Source organism: Anopheles coluzzii, chromosome 3 (genome assembly GCF_943734685.1).
Source record: "Anopheles coluzzii chromosome 3, AcolN3, whole genome shotgun sequence".
NCBI lineage: Eukaryota > Metazoa > Arthropoda > Insecta > Diptera > Culicidae > Anopheles > Anopheles coluzzii.
Window position 1 is genome coordinate 52,989,812 of NC_064671.1, and position 23,393 is coordinate 53,013,204.

Consider the following 23,393-nt stretch of genomic DNA (forward strand, 5'->3'; position numbering starts at 1 on the left):
TAAACGCACTTTCAGGTTGAGATATAGGACGGATTTGAATGTATTGAATAACTATTTAAAATCAACAACGCGATAACTAATTATGAGAAAATATAGGGATCATAGTTTTAGCTTTTTTTTCACTTAGCACTGGTTTAACACTTTTTACTCGAATTGTTAGCGGTTTGAGTTTACGCAGTTTAAAATAAATATAATAAATATAAACGCAATTTATATATTACATATTCTGCGTTTGACGTTTGCGGTGAACGGTCGTGCTTGAGTTTGCTCCGTACAAATCAGATAATATTTGCGTTGTTGTGATCGCGCTTGTAGTATTCACTAGTTTGAGGATTCTGAAAGTAGAGAGTTGGCTGCAGTGGTGTGCTGTAACACTTGATTAGTGGCATTAAAATCGGTCTATTTCGGGTTTAGTTTCCTGTTTTCGTCGTGCTCTGCGTCGTGCTACTGCTCGTCAATTCACCATGACTCACTGCCGGATTTGCTCACTGGACACCGAGGAAGCAGTTATCATATGTGGCGGTAACTTGAACATCTCTTCGTGCAAACAGGCTTTCCATCCAAAGTGTCTGAAAATGCCAAAATCGAGCATAAAAAGTGTTTCTCATAGCAATAATATTGTTTGGATTTGCAATATGTGCTCCAACAACAACTCCGATAATGGCTTGGTTCTTGGTGAGAAGGCACCCCGCCTCATCAAAATGATTAGTGAGATGAAGAACGAAATATCTCACCTACTAAATGAGTTGAAGAGAGAAATGATTGCAGAGATTGATCTACGCATACGCACAAACCATTCCGAATATCCTCACACACTCACTAGGAACCATGCCACTAACACTTCACAGTTCAACGAAAGATTGGCTTCCACTACTACACTGAACACTACGCCTGTCCATCCCGTCAAAACTATTCACAACACCACGAGCTCTTCGGAAATGCTGCCTGGATGCTCTCATACACGCAATATCACTCACACTCTTTCATCTACTTCACCACGCGAACAAACACAACGAAGAATCGGTGTTGACAGTGCAGCTTCGGCTAATCATTCCTTTCATCATCGAAACGCATTGCTTACCGGTGCAGCAACTGATGCAAGTTCATCGTTTGAAGGCTTCGTTCCAAATGTTGAGTCACGAGTATGGTTGTTTGTCACTCACATCGCACCGCACGTTACTGAAGAAGATATGACAACTTTTATTACCAATCGCCTTGAAAATAAAAATTGTATGGTAAAAAAAATACTTCCTCGTGATCGTGATCCTGCAACGCTTCGATTCATCTCCTTCAAGGTCAGTCTCCCAAATGCACTTAAGAATAAAGCACTTTCACCTGCAACTTGGCCCCGCGGTTTCGTATATGCCGAATTTGAGTTCCGTAATAAAAAAATCAACGATTTTTTTACGCCACATACCCTATACAACTCACCAGAATGACTATGAGATCACAGATCGTCCCGAACACTCTCACACCCGAAGAGAACAACCCGAACACCGAACATCATACTGTTTCGCTCTCCGACACTCTCCCAACGATCACACACTCGCAGCCTCCCCTGAGTGAACTTTCGATATATTATCAAAATGTGCGTGGGCTACGCACTAAAACAGCTGATTTATATGCAGCAAGTTATGAATCAGAATATGACGTTATAGTTTTAACTGAAACATGGCTCGACGATGCTATTTCCTCGACGATGCTTTTTGACGACAACCGCTTCACAGTTTACCGTACCGATCGTTCCACTACTAATAGTACAAAGACAAGAGGAGGGGGAGTTCTTATTGCAGTTAAAAAAAAAATTACCTCTAGCCCTTGCACTCCTCTTTCAAACATAACTGAGAGTCTGTGGATTCAATTGAGAACCCCTACGAATTCTCTTATAGTTGGTGCTATCTACCTTGCACCGGATCGTTGCAACGACACCCACACAATTAATGCTTTATGCTCCACTCTTCGGTGTGTGCGGGATAAATATACCGATGATACAATGATCCTTATGGGGGATTTCAATCAGTCTCAGCTCGTATGGAGCACATCCAATGAAAGTGTTGCAGTTTTAAATACATCGGAATCCCGGATTAATCCTTCCTGTTCAGTTCTCCTCGATGAATTTAACTATGCAGGACTGTCTCAACTAAACTGCTACATGAATCCCCATAGTTCTATACTGGACCTTATTTTGGCTGATGATGGGATTCCTTACCACTTATTAAAGTTGGAGCTCGTTCTTGACCCTTGGATTCAACCAGACTCCTACCACCCGGTGATTGCTCTCCGCCTATTTTCTGAATCAAATCACACTACAACACCACAACATACTTCAAATATTCAGAGTCGGAACTTCCGAAAGACGAATTTTATAGGTCTCTCATCGGCCCTTACCAACGTTGACTGGAGCCATATCACCAGAGACCCGGATCTCAATCAAAACATTTTGTCGTTTACAAATAAAATCACAAGCTTTTACGATCAGTTTGTCCCTCGCTATCGGACCCCAACCAAGCCACCCTGGTCTAACTCACGGTTAAAAGACTTGAGAAAACAGAAAAAAAGACTCCATAAAATGTTCCGTCAACATAAGAACGAGGTCAATAGAAGAATATTTATTAAAGCTGCCCGTCTGTACCAGACACTTAATCGCCGAGCCTACGCCAACTACGTAAGAAAAATAGAAAACCGATTTAAAAGGGATCCAAGAACGTTTTTTAGTTTTGCTCGACAAAAACGAGATAGTAACAGACTTCCATCAATGATGCTTCTGAACGGAAGATCGTACACCGGTAATGTTGAAATCAGTCAAGCATTTGCTGATTACTTTTCATCAACATACGTGAGTAACTCGCCACCAGTCACTAATGCTGTTACGTCCAACCATATACCTGATGCTGCCGACATTCCTCTTCCTGTTCTGTCTGAAGCTGACATTGCCTCGGCTATCAACGAGTTGAAGCTTTCATTCGCTACTGGGCCTGACGCTATACCCAGTGCTATTTTCAAACGCTGCAGAGATGCTTTAACTCCTGTCTTGACCACATTGTTCAACAAGTCTTTGCAGCAGAAACGCTTCCCTCAAGCATGGAAATCTTCATTCATGTTCCCGGTTTACAAAAATGGAAATAGAAATGACATATGTAATTACCGTGGTATTTATATGTTATGTGCAGTCAGCAAAATTTTTGAGATCACCATTTCGAAACACCTATCAAGTGGTTTTAAAAATATAATCTCCAATGATCAGCACGGCTTTCTACCCAACCGCTCAATTGAAACAAACCTTCTCTCTTTATTGAGCACCTGCTATCCTGCAATGGACAATGGTAAACAGGTAGACGTAATCTACACCGACTTCAGTGCTGCCTTTGACTCCGTAAATCATTCAATGCTAATTTCAAAACTATCAAGCTACGGAGTAAATGGGGCGCTAGTTCATTGGCTCTCCTGTTATTTAAGTGATAGGCATATAACAGTGAATATTTCCTCCTCTATATCTGCACCATTCACCAACACGTCCGGGGTTCCACAAGGCAGTATTCTCGGACCTATTCTTTTTAACATTTTCATAAACGATGTTATTTATGTTATACCAGATTGCGAAAAATTGTTTTATGCAGATGATATGAAAATGTTTCTACCGATATCAGATCAAACCGATTGTTTTACCCTTCAAAACTGCTTAACTCGATTTAACTCATGGTGTAAATCAAATTGTATGCGTCTCAACATATCTAAATGCTCTGTTATATCCTACACTAGAAAAAGAACCCCCATTGTTTACGATTATAAAATTGATGATAGATCAGTGCCGCGTAAAAATGTGATTCGCGATTTAGGCGTCCATTTAGATAGCAGACTTACGTTACAGAACCACTATGAAGCAATACTTTCAAAAGCCTTCCGTTTGTTAGGATTCATTTTGCGTGTTGCGAAAGACTTCAAAGATCCATTCAGTATAAAAGCTCTGTATTGTGCAATTGTCCGTCCTACCTTAGAATTCGCTAGTATTATTTGGACTCCGACACAGCAATATTTAATAGATAGGCTAGAATCGGTTCAACGTAAGCTCACTCGTTCATTGTTTTACCGTCTCCCATGGTCTCGTAATTCTGTTTGTCCCTCTTACCGTACAAGGTGCCTGCTATTTGGACTAGAACCTCTGCAACATAGAAGAAAGACGGCACAGTGCTTATTTATACACAAACTTGTTACCGGATCTTTAGACGCCCCGTCAATTCTGAGTAAATTGAACTTTCAGGCCCCCAGTAGAATGTTAAGAACCAGGACATTATTTAACATAGAATTCAGATCGACTAATTTTGGATCAAACGATCCTTTATTAAAAATGTTAAGTGCTTATAACTCGCTAGGAAACAATGTCGACTTGAACTCAAACTTAAACAATTTACGGACCTTTTTACATAGCTTAATATGACGCTTCCACAGTTTATGTTGTTTTCTTTATTTTTATTTGGTTGATTGACAGTTAAACTTGTTATGTTTTTTGATGCGTTTTTGTTAGCACTGTTCTTTAGCATTAACTATAGAAATAAGTATGTTATGTAAGCTTATGCCAGCTGGATAACTTTCGGAATAAATAATAATAATAATAATAATAATTTGACGCAATTGAACAAAAAAAATAATTTAAATTATCTAGCTAGCTCTCTTTAAAAAAAATATGTGGCAATTTTGTGGTTACGTACCTTGCTCTCGAAGGGTTAAGTGTGTGCAGCTTAGTATGATGTCTTCAGACCGCATGGTTTTGAGCAGCGCGATGGCGGGGTATAGGTGTCTTCAGACCGCGTGGTTTTGCTCAGCGCGATGGCGGGATATAGATGTTTTCAGATAGATACTACGATGGCGGCTTGGATTGTCTTCACGTGGCGGCTTACGGTGTCTTTTTGCGGCGTTTTTTTTTTAACTGCAGCTTTCCTCTCGGTCAGTTTTTTCGGCCTGTCGTCTCACGATACGTGCGATAGAACGGTCACACGTCGTCTCACGATGCGTGCGATGGAACGGTGTACGCGTCGGCTCACGATGCGTGCGATGGAACGGTGTACGCGTCGGCTCACGATGTGTGCGATGAAACGGTGTACGAGTCGGCTCACGATGTGTGCGATGAAACGGTGTACGAGTCGGCTCACGATGTGTGCGATGGACGGTACGCTCGTGTAGCGCGTTCTGCAGCTAGGTGGCGTGTGCGCGTGGTTGTATGCGTGCGCATGGACTTCGATCGGGATGAGCGTCGCTCTGAGGGTTATTCGTCTCTCTTCGTCCTCGTTTTTGTTGGCTGTTGCGTCGATCCTCTTTTGTTAACACTGTCCAATACTTTGCGGCACTTACACTTTCACTTCACCACGTTGCACTGATTATTGTGTTATACGTAAACGGCTACCGGCACACGGTACTTTATTAACCATCCAAGCGAACAGCTCCTGGCAGGATCGCCATGTTTTGTGGGTTTACAGGGGTTACAAGTACTTTTTATTATCACCACTTAAGATAACAGGATGGGTGTGTGCGTCGAACCGATCGCTTCGGTGTCGAGCAAAAGAGAGAGCTTCGTTACCACATTGCCACTACTTATAAAGCCTAACTGAGTGCCTCTCGCGGGCACTCCCTAGCTTCGGGTTTGCTATAAACTAAAGCATGCGTTACACTACGCTAACCTTAACATGCAGATCCCATAACACCGCCATCGCCTCCCGAGACCCGTTTTTGCGTATATGTCTTGCTCTGAATGCGGAATCTGATGCGTATGAGCCCGGCATGACGATGGCAAATGTGTTGAGTCGCATTAATTTACTTCGCGCCTCTCGCCAGAATCTTTAGCGTGCTTGTAATTGTTATTGTTGTTATTAGTGTGTTATTGTAAAGCGTGTGACTATTTATGTTTTATTCCTATTGTACCCTTACATATATCGAGAGGGCTTTTGAGGTCCGTCGATCATTCAATAAATATACAAATATACATCATAATCACGTTTTCACCTTCACTCACTATCAGTGGCGGATCTAACGGTAGGCGGACTAGGCGGTCGCCTGGGGTCCCGCCGATTAAGGGGGCCCGTAGATCAACATTCTACATTATGCCGTATGGACAGAGTAGTAGCGACAAGGGCCCCCGGAAGGATGGACGTTGGGGCCCTGAGGCTGGCTAATCAATTGCTCCCCCCCCCCTCCCGTGAGCAAAAATTTTTGAGCCTGTGACTGATGATCGTAGGGCCCAGTTTGGTGCCGCTGCCGCCACCCCCCTAACACCATTTTACATTTACAGGGGGCCTCTACCCAAGCGAGTCAAAACGCTCGAAAGTAGTAAGGAAAATAGAATATGGAGTAGCCTTCTACTTCCCGTTCTACTTTGGTTGCTTAAAATCAGAAAAATGTAGAACATGTGAGTTCCAGGAAAGAGCAAAAAAAAAGAGTTCTCGAATGTCACCACACACACACACACGCGACGACTCACTCACGCTTACCTTCTCTGTTCTGCCCCCCCCCCCCTCACTCGCCCCACAGATCTATTTTTAGATCATTACACTTCCATCGACGGCGGTCGATGTGACGATGTGTGTCGTCGCGTGTGTGTTGTCGATTTGGTCAGAAAAACTTTTTCTTTCACACCAAATCTCTGATTTGGAGTGTCGGCGTTCCGATTGAACCATCGCGACTTTGATTACTGCGCGGTTAAAACGACCTTTTGTATTGTGTTGTACGTAGCGTGCGCGCCAAAATTGTAAGAGTGCGCGGAGAGTGAATGTGGTTTTTTGGGGGTGGGGAATGAGATACAGAGACAAATTTCGCTACACATTAACACATACATTCTCACTGCACGGGTTGAACTGCCAATACTCAGTTCTGAGAGAATATACTCGAGCGCTCGCGCATGAGTGCAAGCAAGCGCGGTATAGAGGATAGAGTGAGACAAACGATTATTTTGCTCCAAGCTTTCTACTTTTGTCCCGTTGGGTACTTGTCTTACTGCCTAGCGCCCCCGATACCCTTAATCCGCCACTGCTCACTATTCTCGTCCCTTTGCTAATCTGAATCACTTTGTAATCACTTGTCTGTAGGCTTTGTCGCTGGTCCTTACTCCTCGCGGGTTGGATCGCTTCTCTTCCAACATTCTACTCTGTTTCGCTGCACTTCTCTTGGCGTTCGCCCGGTGAGACGAATGACGTCTGTTCAGGGGTGCTCAAACGCCAAGAGTGTCGAACGGTTTCGTCGCAACACCAGCCTATAACAGCCATATGCTTAGCCTGAATATTGTCATTTTACGATTTTATAAGGCTAAATAAATCATCATTTGAATATTTTTCGCTTATTCCGATTACTCTAAACCTTTTTGCCGGTTGAGTTGTTGCATATTTCTGCCCTTATTGTGACGTAATATTGTTTTTTTTTTCTAGTTGTTTATTAGACTCACGTTGGACTATTAATTGTCTATCTTTTCCATATCTTTTCATATCACTCTCATGATCTTATGGTCTTTTGAATTTAAATTTAATTTCAAATAATCCCTTGTTTTCTCACATCTTTGATTTTGGTTGGAAACAATCACGCTAGCCTTTTTTATAGGAGTATCTTGCCGCTGTAGCGGAATTTGGGGCAAGTGTGCCATACGGGGCAAATGTGCCACCAAGCATTTTTCCTTGAAAACTTTAGTTTAATGATCAATTTTGTATACAGTTGGTTGCTTTCCAATGACTGGGTATACTGAGCCAAATTTCATATAGATCAATCGATATTTCCCATTGTTTTGAACTGATTTATGTTGAGTTTCAAAATTGAGCAGAATATTATAATTTTTTAATCCAACCAAATAAGCTCTTAAAAATCATGCGAACAATCAACCCAGAAAATATTTACACCACCGCATAGCCTAGAAAACGTGAAATTTTTTGTGGGGTTAGTTGAAAAAAACTTTCTTTTTGTCACTGAAAAATTCAATTTCAAAACAGTTACAACTTTTGGGGCAAAAGAGCCATCTCTGTTTGGGGCAAGTGTGCCACCATCTTTCATAGGCGCGAGCTGTCAAAAATGTAAACATTGTTGTAGCGTGCTGCGGTATGGTGCGCTTTTACGAGCGGATTCTACTCCGGAAAAACAGACCAGCAACAACCCATATTGCGATACAGTTTGTGATGAAAAGGGGTTCATTGGTGACTTAAGACATGTAGGAATACATACACTAGTGGTACAAACGTAATGATTTCCAATTATCTAAGAAACACGGTTATTTTAACCAGGTGGCCGTCTTGCCCCATACGAGTGGCACTCTTGCCCCATAGCCCAAAAAACAACGTCTTTTTGGACCCTTTTTAAAACGCTTCAAAAACTGTTTTGTTTGCACTTTTTTCAAGCGAAACTCAGTTATAAGTGAGGAAATAGATGTAAAATGGTTATGAGATTTAAATCGGCTTTTGAAAAACACGTTTTAGTGAGTTATAACTTGAAATGCTTAAGGTGGCACACTTGCCCCAAATTCCGCTACGCTCTGAAAAAAAAATCGGCTTTCCAAATTCTCGATCTACACGCTTTCTTTTGTTGCGCACTGAAACCCATTTGTTTTGTGTGCCGGTGTCTAAACTGCCCTTAATCTCCTGTTCATTGCGTGTTGGTGTACTTTCCACATAAAAACTTTCGTTCAATATCACAGCTATTGGTTTATTCATTCCTTTGATCGAGAACTAACACTACTTTCGATCAAAGTACACATTTTTTGTTTAACATTTTTAACCGCTTTGCCAAAGTCATCGCGGAGTTTTGTAATTCCAGTCTCAATTGTATTATTAAAACACTTCTTCAGAGATTCGACCTTTTCGTTTAGCAGATATGAAATTTTATCCTGTATGAGTGTGCAACATACCTCACACTTAAAAAACACACAAAGTGAGTATCTTCAATCAAACGGACCAAAATCTTGGTTAGTGGTGTGCATGGGCTGTGGAATCCACCGCCGCATACACCATCACACTTAACAGAATTGTCAGTAAGTCATACAGGCTTTGAGCACTTAGAGCACTCCATCCTGGTACTCATACAACTACACCAAACCTGCACAATCATGCATAAGCCAAGTTTGCGCCGGTATTATCACTCTTAACTATTCTCCAACACAAAAAACAATTGACACTTTACTAGCTTTCCATATCTACTTAAATCACACATAAGAAATAGATTGTGGCTTAACTTGGTCAATATCATAGAAAAAAATAATGAAAAACGGACAACACGCACTGCACTGCCATCAACTACACACAAACATGCGAATGTTTGGTTTGGTCCCCGGTCGCTTGAGCCTAAATTTATTTGTAGAAGCATTTCTGCTTCAATAGTACACGTCAGTTAATCTCGAATTCCAGAAATATGAAGAGATTTTCACCTTCGGAGGTTTCTATATAACTTGTCAGACCATACATCGTCATAAAACCATGTCGGTATTTTTCTATCCTCTCTCTATGCATGTATGCATAAAAAAGATAATAATTGCAAAAAACTGTTGTAGTCATACAATGAAAATCAAACATGGTTATTTCAGTGAAACTGAGCTTTCAATTCGGCAAAATTTTATTAAAATGGCAAAAAATCAATGTAAATTATGTTGTACCCTTTCCGATGATTAAATTTGTTAGAAACAAGTATTTGATGAAAAATTCTTAACATAAACTACTGACGATTTAGTTTCAACCTCATTTAAAATCGTGAATATCTCACTCATATGTCTGTAATTTAGGAACATTTGTTTTTGTTGACACTTGGCGATCAATTAAGCAATTTCTATAAGAAAAAGACTTTAACAAAGTAAGAAAATCACTCAGCCAACAGGAATTAAAAATGTAAGCTTTTTTGCAAATGTGAAAATGGAATTCTGAACTGGACTGAATAACCTGTTGTAATTTATGGACTAACGAGAGCATCAAATGTAAGAATTCCCTACTTTCATTCCAGCTCAAAAATGTTGATAATCAAAATGACGTTAATATCAACGTTATTTTACAAAATTTGCTGATCTATATTGAAACTAACGCGTTAGTCATGGCCAATTTTGCACATTATTTTTGCGATAAAACTATGCAAATGTTGGAAATATCAGAGGCCTGTGACCAATTGAAAATAGTTTGCTGTCGCTATTTTTTATACTTCTTTTACGTCAAAGATTTTATTTTTGTAACGTTACTATCATTTCAAAATGAAATGAAAAGATCTGCTAACGATCTGATTTTTGTATCATATATTATCATGTAAAAACTAGGCTGCGGCCCGTACTGCTATTTTCAATACCATTTTGGCCCTCGGGGTCAAATGAGTTTCTAGAAAAAAAAATCAGACCGCTGGTATAGAACAAGTTGCGACAAAATGATTCTTATGTGAAAAACTTAATCCACCCAGAAACCTTGTAGTAATCGATTGTCGATATTCTTCCGGGCAGCATCAATCGACGTGAACCGCCAGTTTGACTTACAGTGGGCGGCAGAATAAAGTGGCCACTACTTCCAATTTAAAACTTTTTACATTTTTTCCGTGAAAAATGAAGTTATTTTATTGCTTTATTTTTTGAAACATTGTTCGTGATATGCTTAAGAATGCGCAGTACCATAGCATGACAAAAATGAGAAGTTTGGTTCAAAAAAACATATTTTTTTCAAAATTGATCAAAATCACTGTGCCAAAATAAAGTGCCCACTTTATTCATTCTACAGAATATATTTTTCTGAACAAATATAACATCAAACTTATAATTTATATGCGTTCCTCTCCCATTCTTTACATGTTCGAGGATCTTTGCCAAAAATTATTATGTTTTTTCTGCACCAAATTGGCATTGGTTCTTCCTAAGAGTATTTCAGAGCTTAAACATATTTTGTATTACTTAATCACGTCATTTTTACTACATTTGCATTAAAATTTGCACACTAAATCTCGATTAAATTAAAATTAAGCCATTAAAAAAAATTATTCTATTTGATTGAAAAAATAAAAAAAAAATTCGTGTATAACTTGAGTTGTCTTCCTGTTGTAACATCAATTTATTTACTAACTCCGTATTTTTCACAGAAAACAGATAAATTCACACAAGATGCTTGTATAGGTATTAGTTTTCATTATGCCGTCGATTCAAACCATGCTCCCTACTTCTCGTATAGAAATCCCCTCCCTGGTCATCACATAGCACCCTTCATACATATTGGTTTATTGGATCGCGTCTAGATATTTTTGAACATCAGTTCTAATTTGGACTCATCTGTCGAAATACCAGTTTTTCAACAATCTAACGATGTATGTGCATGTTCTTGATCATATTTATTGGCTTTATTAGTCTTGCTGTAGATCGGGCGAGGAGCTTGAAGGACGCCACATCTAACGGACAGTAAATTAAGAAAATGGCAATGTGATAGCTAGGGGGTGTTTATCTTTAGGAGTAGCGGGAAACCTCGTGTGAATCGAAAGTACAACTATGGCTGATACCTTTTTTTAACATTCTTCATCACTTCTTTGGGATATTTATCTTAAAAAATGGGTTTTGAAAACTAAAAACATGTTCCTACAGGCTAACATCTCAACACACACAATCAATACAAAAATCACTTCTCAGCTCGTATCGTATAAACAAATCGAGAATTTGTGGCAGATTCTATGTGCGAAGGTGGATAAAACTGGTGTCACAAACAAATACATTTAAATTTAAAGCTCTTGATAACGCTTGAGAAGAACCAGATGCAAAAACTAGATGCAGAACTAGATAAACCTTTAAAAATTAGAAAACAATACGCCAACGATCTTCGAACATGTAAAGAATGCGAGTGGAACGCGTGTAAATTATAAGTTTGCTGTTATATTTGTTCAGAAAAATATTTTCTGTAGAATGAATAAAGTGGGCACTTTATTTTGGCATAGTGATTTTGATCAATTTTGGAAAAAATATGTTTTCTTGAAGCAAACTTCTCATTTTTGTCATGCTATGGTACTGCGCATTCTTAAGCATATCACGAACAATGTTTCAAAAAATAAAGCAGTACAATAACTTCATTTTTCACGCAAAGAATGTAAAAAATGTAAAATTGTAAGTAGGGGCCACTTTACAGGGTTTTCCAATTGAGTTTAGACTAGCAGCATACTTTTTTTGAATAGTCGCAATAGATTCTTGACAAGCATCCTCTATTTTTGATTACAAGCAATGGATTATTGACAAGGAGCAATTGATTTCAGCAGACCGGTTGCTGGCGCGGAGTGACCAGATTGTTTTTGAGGTTATCGATAGGAAATCTAAAGCAAATTCGGTAATTTTCAGTAAAAACAACTTTTTATTCACTCATAAATTTTATTAAAAGCCAATTTTATGGTTGAACGGTCAATTCTTAGAAAAATATTTGATTTTTGGTTAGAAAAACTGAGTTTTAGTGTGCTCAATTGTAAACCGATATTCGATCGAAAATCGATAGAACTACATATGGTCACACTGAAAAACTTGCTTAATCTACCTTTGGTTAGGTTATGCCTGTGGGTTCACTACTGCATATTTCAATTCAGCCGTTAAGTTGTATTGTGCATTCATAAAATCAAAACAATAGCACCAAAAACCTATCAGATAAAATATATCTTATTTTGTGGATGATATATAGCAGTAAAACAGACGCTTGAAACTAATGAGCGGATGAAATTAAATATCATCCACAGGTTATTATTCAAGTCGATCTGTCACACCGGGTGTTATAAACGCGACGCTTTTAGGCTGTCATGCAGGGACCTGCTGAAATCAATTGCTCCTAGTCAATAATCCATTGCTCGTAATCAAAAACAGAGGATGCTTGTCAAGAATCTATTGCGACTATTCAAAAAAAGTATGCGGCTAGTCTAAACTCAATTGGAAAACCCTGTATTTTGCCGGCCACTGTACCAGACTTAGAGGATGCTCCAGATTCATATTTTGTTTTCGTTTATATTTTTTATTCTATATTTTTCGACCATCGAAAAAGTTACTTAACCTAACCTAAACCTAACGATTACATCCAATTCCATTATTATATATTCTATGATTAGCACCTAAACTAAGGTCATGTAACAAAAATATATTCCTTCTCTTACCGTTTCAGTGTGGCAACATCAACAGGGCGAAATTTTCCGATTGGAGTTATGCAAGATGCAGATGCTGTAGCTAACATTACTGCAAATACGACGAATTTAATCAGTATAAACATCAACGGTACAGGCGCTGGTGCTAGCGTAGCTGAGATTGGCAGCACCGATAGTAGCATTGGTGCTCAGAGTGTAGCCACAATTACCAATGAAGATCCACCATACTTATCGGGCTTGTCTAACAATCGTGTTAACGGGAATGGACAAATTAGATTGTCAAGTGGAGGAGATAGGCATGACGATGATACAAACGAGGACCTGTCTATGACAATTTACAATTTTCATTCTTCAAATCGTTTACAACAAAGTGAAACAGAAGGCAATGATGATGGCATGATTGATGGAAACGTAAAAGTAGTTAGTAATCATCATTGTACTGGAAACAAAACAATTTCCTTTAGCAGTGGGGAATCAGATTTATGTATGAATGCTAGTTGCGCGTTGAATATTAAATCCCATCACTGTAATTTCTCACATCGGAAAACTGCTATGCCTATCGTTAATACTAATTGTGGAGAGGATAGTAGAACAGGAGTAAATGTAACGGCGATAAAAAACGAGAATTGTTCTTCCATGTCCATGTTTCATAAGTCAAACCGTTTACCAGATGGTGTTGATAAACTTTTCGACACTACTTATCAACGTAATTGTCAGTCCACAGTCGTAGCTGATAATTGTGGTGACGAAAATCCACATTTAACCTCTGCTACAGAATCGCCAGTTTCACAATCATTTATGCATTCCGTCCCAGTACCAGCCATGTTCAATGACGATATGATAAACGACACAAAGTTCAGAGGCTCCATAGAATCTGATGTGATAAAAAATCGACTAATTGGTAAAAAATATCATCGCACAATTCCACGTCATTTTTCGGTAGTTGATCCGATTATAAATCCCATCAAGGCTAATAGCAACGTTACAGCTTCAGCTAATATTTCAACAGCTGAAAAAAAATCTTCTGCATCCTCAGATTCATACACTTCAGTGCAACAGGTGCATCGTATGCCAGAAGATACAAAAGATAAACAACTCTCCCAGCGAATGTCTACACAAGTAGGAAGCATAACAAATGGACACAATGTACTACTGGCAACAGGCACTACAAACAATGTTCCAGTAAATCGAAAAGTCTGCCAATGTCCAGTACAACATAAAGCTTTACCGGGTTACCAATCAATTGCACCTGGAATGTCTTTGGGATCATCATTAGGTTCAGCCGATGGTACTTATCGTAGTATACATTTTAGAGGCGATGCATGTAACAAACAAGTATCCATGACCAGTGATCCTCTTATTGTCTCAAACAATAACACGTGTATTAAACGAAATAATAACAATGCGGGAGGTGTGATGAAGGAAAGTTTTGTTGGTGACAAAACTCCGCTTAAGAAAGAACATGAAACAAGTCTAACAACCCAGCGATATCACGAAAAACAGTATCGTAAAACAGCTATACCTTCGGGTGAAAACATGGCCAAATCCAAGCAGCAAAACAATAATCATCATTCATACTTATCTCAATCAGATAAGTCTTCACATATTGTTTCTTCGGAATATAATGGTCCCGCGCAACTGCCATCAAATGAGATAAAATCGACACGTTCGACAACTTCTACTGGTTTCGATAGCGATGATTACCCACACTCTGGATTGAAACAAATACCGTTAAATACAAAAATGAATAATGACACTAGCACCAATTTGCACAGCCATCCTATTCTTCCTCCGAAAGCTAAGAAACAACAACATCAACAGCATCATTCCAACAATGCTTTTAATAACAAAAAACTAGCTAACGCAAATCTAGGCAACAGCAGCTCCATTTTACAGCTAAAAACAATTGCAACTTCAGAAAATATAAATACTGGTAAAGTCAGCAGGGAATATAAGTTACGAGAACTTCAAAAGTCTCTTATTCATGTGACCCATGACGTAGAAACAGAGCTGAAGAATTGCAGTAATGGTAATAGTTTGTTAAGTGGATTTTCAAATACATTACCTAGACATTCGTTTACTGCTATCCGTAACTACGAACGGAAACAACGCAACGACAATATACTCTCGCATAGTTTCGGTAGAGGATCGAAATCAAACCGAATTGTCGGTATCGGGAAAGGATTGTTACATGAAAAAGCAGCTTTCGATTGTAATACGTTGCCGAAGAACACCTCGAATAATAATGGGCGCAAGACAAGTCTCGTTACGGAGGCGGTCAATCATATACCCTCTGTTATAAACATACCCGTTATATCACAAACGACAACGTCCTATTCCAATATAAACTCTAACAATAGTTCTGTAAACAACTGTGGCTCCGTTAATTTTTCAACAGCAGTAGCAGAGAGTAGCAACAACAGCGTTTTGCAAATTACTAGCCAAAGTTCGATTGAAACTACAGTAATATCTACAAACGCTGATGGAGCCATTAATGGGGATGGAGGGACCAACAGTAATAGTATGAAACCACCCATCTTTCTACCATTGCCAGTACTGATGACAACAATCACAAACTGTGCCAACCCCCGGGAACACGTGCTTCCCAACGATAACAGTGTTGACGAGGACTATTTGAGTGAATGTGAAAATTGCAAATCTTCCGCTAATAATATGCGCTATTATCTGGATTTAGAAGATGGTAGCAAAACGTGTGTTCCCATGCAAGAAACGATGACATTGCAGAGGAAAATGCCGGACTCTGCAGATGAGGAGCAGCAAAACTACTATCGTGTATCTTCAACCCTGCCAACTAACACTAGCAAAAGAAATGTACCGTAAGTGCGAATTTTAAGTGAACATAGTTATTTATAAAAATTTGCAGATTTTTAAAATTTTATATTACTTACTTACTTACTTATAACCGCTTTGCGGTCTTGGCCTGCCTCTGGACTGTCCGAAACCACCCACGGTCTCGCGACTTTTTCTGTCAGTTCATTATCCCGGCCATAATGGCAGACGCCTCCGCGCCATCTTGCCACCTCAATTCTCTGTCCTTCTGGACAGCCTAAAAATTCTTTACGGGCTAGGTCGTTCGTTTCCATGCATACAACCCTACCAGCATTAAAAGGCTTTGAAGGCATTCAGAAGGCATTTAAGGCCTTAGTCGCCTTAGAAGGCGAATAAAGATTTCAACCGAAACTTTCACGGCTGAAACGGGATCTCTTCGAAATCTTTCAACTTTTTGATTCAACGAGAACAGATAACTTGCCGCCATCTTAGCTTGTTTATATACTGGTTTTGCACTCTCACTAATGTAACTGCCAAATAGAGCAGTGACAACGCTTTTGGTTCCGAACCGAGAAAGCGTGTGTTCGAATCCTAATTTTTATTATCTTTTTTCTGTGTTTATTTCTTTTTAAATTAATATTTTCTTGCTATAATTAGAACAAACCAAATTTATGTGAAGCGAAATTTTAAAAACACCTTTTTAAAAACATAATAATGACTATGTTTACCCTTCAAAATCAGGATGGGAGAAATATGTATCTCATTTCTCCTTTTACTAGAGTTATCGAAATAAGTTTGATATATTAATACCTTTCAACGGGTTGGTCTTTAACAACCGAATAATGCAGACCATATTTAATAAATTGAAATAGTTCAGACCTTAACGCAAGAGAACATAACACCTAAATCGTGCTATCGAATCTCACGCACATATCTGGGAACGCTACAACAGTGCAGTGCTGAAGACGCTTGTAAGGTTTTCTTTTGACAGTTGCAATTTCAAATTTCAAATTAAAAGCGAAATGTTTCATTGACATATTTCAAAGGCATTTAATTACTGCTAAATGCACTGCTGATCGCCTTCAATTCGCCGGCGATTACAAGGCGATTAGAAGGCATTTAACGGAAATTTGCGGGTAGGGAACATGGTCAGTCCACCTAAGCCTGGCGAGCTTGATACGCTGTACGACAGTGAGGTCGCCGTACATCTCGTATAGCTCGTCATTATAGCGACTCCTCCATTGTCCTTCCACACATACGGGGCCAAGTATCCTTCTGAGCATCTTTCCCTCGAACGCAGCTAAGAGGATTTCGTCACATTTGGACAGTGTCTATGTCTCAAAGGCGTATGTGAGTACCGGTACTATATAGGTGCTATATAGTCCCAGCTTCGTCACGCTTACGTAGGTTATGAATCATAACAAAGAGAAAAAAAATGAAATAACAAAGAGAAGCTGATCTCTTGACGGAACTGTAATTTCCACCGATATCAAGCTATCAATATCCTCAAATCCACGTATTTTGTCGACTAACCAAATTGAAATATAAGCAACTAAATAAATCCAGCAACATGTAGGTCCGAATACATCCATTTTTGTTATCAGGCTCATTACTTACTTACTTACTTATCCGGCACTAGAACCGCTTTGCGGTCTTGGCCTGCCTCAGGAGTGTCCAAAACTGCTCACGGTCTCGCGCCTTCGTCTGCCAGTCCGTTATCCCGGCCTTAATGGCGGACGCCTCCACGCCATCTTGCCACCTCAATTTGAGCCTACCACGCCTCTTCTGTCCTTGTGGATGGCCTAAAAAGACTTTACGGACTGGGTCGTCCGTTTCCATGCGTATAACATGGCCAGCCCACCGGAGCCTGGCGAGCTTTATTCGCTGTACGACAGTGAAGTCGCCGTACATCTCGTATAGCTCGTCATTATAGCGGCTCCTCCATTGTCCTTCCACACATACGGGACCAAGTATCCTTCTGAGCATCTTCATCTCGAACGCGGCTAAGAGGGTTTCGTCAGATTTGGACAGTGTCCATGTCTCAGAGGCGTATGTGAGTACTGGTACTATATAGGTACTATATAGTCCCAGCTTCGTCCGTCGCGACAGGTTCTTTGAGGTGAACTGCTTTTTCAGGCTGTAGAATCTGTAGGTGAATTGTGGGACGACTTCAAAAGTGCGTTCACCTACCTGCACGTCACGCCTACATAGATTCTGATTATTTATTGGTAGGCCCGCTGATGTTGCCACCATCAGTTGGGTCTTTGCCTCGTTTATCTGCAATCCGAGGCTCTCTGCCGCCTGCTCGATCCCTTGGTAGGCTTCTGCTACATAGGAGAGCCGCAGACCAATGATGTCTATATCATCAGCGTATGCCAGGATCTGGGTTGACTTATAGAAGATGGTTCCCGTAGTCTCTACCCTCGAGTCACGGATGGCCCTCTCTAGCGCCAGGTTGAATAGGAGACAGGCAAGCCCGTCCCCCTGGCGCAGACCTTTGGTGGTAGCAAAAGGTCCTGAGAGTTTTCCATCCACCCTCACCTGGCATGTGACGTTGGTCATAGTCATTCTAACTAGCCTTATCAGTTTGGCCGGGATTCCAAAAGAGCTCATAGCGTCATACAGTTTTACCCTGGCTATGCTATCATATGCGGCTTTGAAGTCAATGAAGAGATGGTATGTGTCGTGTCTGTATTCAGCCATCTTCTCCAAGATCTGCCGCATGGTGAAGATCTGATCAGTGGTTGATTTTCCGTTTCGGAATCCTCTTTGATAGTTTCCTACTATCTCTTCGACGTGCGGGACAAGACGATCCTGAAGGATCAGGGAGAATATTTTATAGGCGGTATTCAACACCGTAATACCCCTGTAGTTGTTGCAGTCCAACCTATCTTTCTTCTTGTATATGGGGTAGATGATGCTGAGAATCCAATCACAAGGCATCGATTCGCTATCCCACACCTCAGTAACTATTTGATGAATCTGGTTTTCTAGTCGTGCACCTCCATTCTTGACCAGTTCGGCAACAATTCCGTCGGATCCGGGTGCCTTGTTATTTTTCAGCCGACGGATAGCCTTCCGTGTTTCTTCTATGCTGGGTGGCAGTAGCATGTCACCATCTGCTAGTGGCGCTTCTAGCTGTTCGCTAAACTGGTCATTGGGTAATTCATCAAAGTACTGCGCCCACCGCGAGAGGACCTCTGGCTGATTACTGACCAGATCTCCATCCTTGTTGCGACAGCAGGTTACCTTAGGTACAACGTTGTTTCGGTGACCTGCTATCGCTTGGTAAAACTTTCGTGTCGGTCCGTACGCCTCTCTGGTTTGCTCGAGTTCCCGCATGTTTTGCTCTTCCAAAGCATGCTTCTTGGAGCGGTAAACTCTTTTCTCTTCGCGTCTGAGCCGTGAATATTCCTTTGCGCATGCCCGCGTTCTATGCCGTTGCTGCATTGCTCGGTATGCAGTATTCTTACGTTCGGTCATTTGTCTGCATTCATCGTCAAACCAGCCAGATTTGGTGTTGCCACGACGTGGTGGGAGTATATTTCTTGCACAGTTTATTATTTTTTTTTTTAGAGCGTTCCACCTCTCGCTCGTAGTTTCATAACTGTCTTCTGGTAGCAGAGACTCTTCTAAAGCGGTTTTGAATTCCTGTTGGACAGTAATGTCCCTTAGAGAGTCCGTGTTGAGCCGAGGCTGCGTGTTTTCTCCGCCCCCATTGGCGCGGGGGCGGGAGATTCTACAACGTATCACTAAGCCATCCAAGTAGTGATCGGAATCGATATTGGCTCCTCGATATGTTCTGAAATTTAACAGACTCGACTGTCGTCGGCGGCTTATTAACACGTGGTCGATCTGGTTGAAGGATTCTCCACGCGGGTGCGCCCATGTAATCTAGTGGATTTTTTTTGCGCGCAAATTTGGTACTTCCTACAACCAGATTGTTCGCTGCGGCAAACTGGACCAATCTACTACCATTATCGTTACTGTGCTCATGCAGACTGTGACAGCCAGTGTATTGGCGGTACATTGGCTCCCTACCGACTTTTGCGTTGAAGTCCCCCAGGATGATTATGAGGTCATGCCTGGGACACGCATCTACGATTCTAGCGAGTCGGCCGTAAAAAAGGTCCTTCTCATCTTCCTCTTTATCTTCGGTAGGGGCGTGAACGTTTATGAGGCTTATATTGAAGAATTTGCCTCGCATGCGCAGGGGGCATAGCCTATCGTTTATAGCCTTGAAATCCATGATTGCGGGTTTCAACCGGGGACCTACGGCGAAACCCGTACCGAGCATGCGGTGGCGGTCGTGGCAGCTGTAGTATATGTCGTAGCAATGCTTACCACGCCTGTTTTGCACACCGTTCCCTAGCCACCGAATCTCTTGTAGAGCCACGAGGTCCATGCTCAGTATGGCTAGGGCGTCATCAAGTTTTTTCAAGGCTCCGGCTTCGCTTAGAGTGCGTACGTTCCATGAGCCCATTTTTAGAGTAGTCCGGGGGCATTGCGTAGGGTCGGTATCGTTGAATCCGTTTCGAAAATTTCTTTGGCTTTCTGTAGTCGGTTGCTTCATGGGACTGGGTGACTGGCCCCGCGCCCACGTGACCGTTTTGTTTAGCGTCGGGTTGCCCCCCCGACGTTCAGGCAACCGGTTTCTCGGGATACCCACCCCCCTCCTGGTTCGCCATATGCCACCATCCGCCCAAGGGGTTGGGTCAAGCCCGTGTACCCAAGCTTGGATATGTGGTGACACATGTTACCACTCTGCACGACGAGGACGTGTCGGAATAGGAGTTGGATGGGAGAGCCTGTATTATCCCTCAAAGGGGCTTCGGATCCCATCCCATTACAGAGTTAGTTATCAGGCTCATTAAAAATTTCAATTTTTGCTTGAACGCTCGTGCTGTTATATCATGGCGGTGTGTTGCAATCCGGGCAATAGCAAACATGTAATTTCTTTCAACTTTAGATTACATGTGAAAGTGATGAATAAACATCCGTATTTTCGTACGAATGTCATTGCATCATGCATATATTCTTGCATATGACGTGAACTACCTATGTACGATGATGGTAAAATAACGTTATTACCAATATCGGCACAGTTTACATCGCTCATGATAGCGTCTCGCCGATGGATATATACTTCTGCTCGTAATTGCTTTCGATTGTGACGTAAATATTGTAGTCGTTCGTTCTCTACCTTTGCATACATGTCAACAATAAATTGTTGGAATAGTACACTACATCGAAGAATTAAGTTATCCTCGTTGCCACTATCAAACCACCAAACGAATCAAAGGAATAAATATCCATAGAGCTAACTTTTTTGTTTGTTTAGTTTCCTATAGCAAAACGTATTAAAAATGAACATAAGTTTGCAGCAAAAAAAATTGTAGCTGTTTTATTAAGACATTACCTGTAATTGGATCCCGTTGTTTAATATGAACACAGCATCCATCTTGCCCTTTTCATAAGATGAGCGAACATTGGAGAGCATCATAAGAGTAAAGTGTATCTGAAATAAACTTCAGATTATTTTTCCTTCTTTGGATAACGATCTATCGCGTAGACGGCGGTCACCGTCACCGTCAACGATTTCAGCAACGTCATTCATGACAGGTTGATTGAATCTACGCACATGTTCTCCGGATGGTTTTATCAGCATGAAAGAAAATAACCTAATTATCACTTGTCAATACGTGCAGATTTGATTCAAAGAAATAAAATAAAATATTATGCTCAATGAAAAGGACGTCCAATTCATAGACAATTCGTCTGGCACTGATCGAACAGAGGTTAGTGAAACTGCAACGAGTATTTAGACGATTGTTATTGTCACTACCCATGAAATAAATTTATAAAACCTTAGGTGTGATATTTAAACGTGTATTTCGGCTGCTCCTAAAGAGGTTATTTGGAAACACGAATAAAATTTTTGGATGGATTTCAGGAACACGCTAGAATCAGGATCTGTATCTGTAAAACATCAAGGCGTTTACTAAACCTTTTTTGGCTTGATCAGACGAATGATCAAGTCCTTTACCAACGCGTTGGCAGTACCGTCTTTTAAAAGACGAGGAAAAAAGAATTTCCGTCACTGACACACGTGATCTTTTCAGTTTGAGATCTAAATAGCAAGTGTTTATTAACAATCCAAAAAATCCTTATAATCTATTTTACATTCTAGGTTAACCCAATTTTACGGGGTACACTTTTCTCTTATCTTTTGCCTAGATCGCTTGTCTCGTTCTCGAGGACTGAGGATGAAAATGTCCGCCCGTCTTATCCTTCGTTTCACATGGAGTTTTTTAACGGGATTTCTTTTTGGCTCGATTAGGCTGGTTTTATTGCTTTACCCTATCTAATGTTAACCATATGCGGACGTGGGTTATTTATGTTGTTCACCGTGAATTGGTTACATGGACCGCTCTCGTATCTAGGCTGTTGTTTTATTGCACCGAGTTGCGATAATAGCGATCATGATTCCTAAGTATGATGTATTGTTAGTCTGAACTGTTGATTATTCTGTGTTATCCTGTTGCAAAGTTTGTTCAGCTGAATTTGTAAGAAATCTGAACTGAATCTGAAGAGAAATTGATTTGAATGAAATTCATAAAATTACGTGTGTGACAGTTAAAGATAAGTAGAAAATGTCATTCAAGAATTGCTCATTAAAGAAAATCATTTTAATTTGAATTTGAATATCGCCTTTGGCGGTTAAAGATTTCTAAAAAATGTTCGTTGAAAATGAATGATGAGATGAATGAATGAAATTTAAATTTTCGCGTTCTTAACATTCCGCCCCTCGTAAAACTACTAGTTTCACCAAATTCACGCGACTGGTAGTATATCGTTGTGTGGTCTCGTAGTACAGTCGTAAACTCGTTCGACTTAACAACATGCCCGTCATGGGTTCAATCTCCAAATAGACCGCGCCGCCATACGTAGGATTGATTATCCTGCTATGGGGGGGAATCAATTAGTCACTGAAAGCCAAGCCCACAAGTGGGTACGGGCAGGCCTTGACCGACATCGGTTGTTGAGCCAAAGAAGAAGAAGAAGAAGAAGGTAGTATATCGTGGAGACATTATTGTTAATCGCGTAATGTGTATTCTAATCTGCTCTATCGCTTACCTTGAGTTTAATTTCATGAGTTCAAAGAGGCTCCGTTGGGCTGGTGCTATGTTTTGCGCGGTGACGTGTGATGTTTGCGTGATATTTGCGGCGTTTGGTTCTTCGGGCGTTAGTTCTTCTCGGGATGCAGTCTGATTGCTTCTACGTTCTATTTGGTTTTGATAAGCGGCTTGCCAACCATAAGTTGATTGATTCTCCGTTGCAACTTGGTTGTGTTGTTGACGATCGCTGGCTAAGTTATTTTGTCCTTCTTCATTGATTGTTGCTTACTGTGGCTGCGGTTTGATAGAAAGTTGGTTAATGAATCCCAGAAGGCTGTTAGCAGCTGCCAGCTATAGCCATATATTTCGAATTGTCTGCTGTGTATTATGGAGTCCATAACGCATTTTAGC

The 23,393-nt window shown here is 40.6% G+C and overlaps 1 protein-coding gene across 1 annotated transcript in view; it reads left to right on the top strand.

Annotated features, from left to right (window-relative positions):
* Positions 1-23,393, top strand: part of LOC120955995 (putative uncharacterized protein DDB_G0282133) — a 55,173-nt gene that overhangs the window by 28,576 nt on the left and 3,204 nt on the right. The window contains exon 2 of the mRNA XM_040377306.2: positions 13,095-15,911. Within this exon, the coding sequence (XP_040233240.2) occupies positions 13,095-15,911 (2,817 nt within the window). The remainder of the gene's footprint in view (positions 1-13,094; positions 15,912-23,393) is intronic.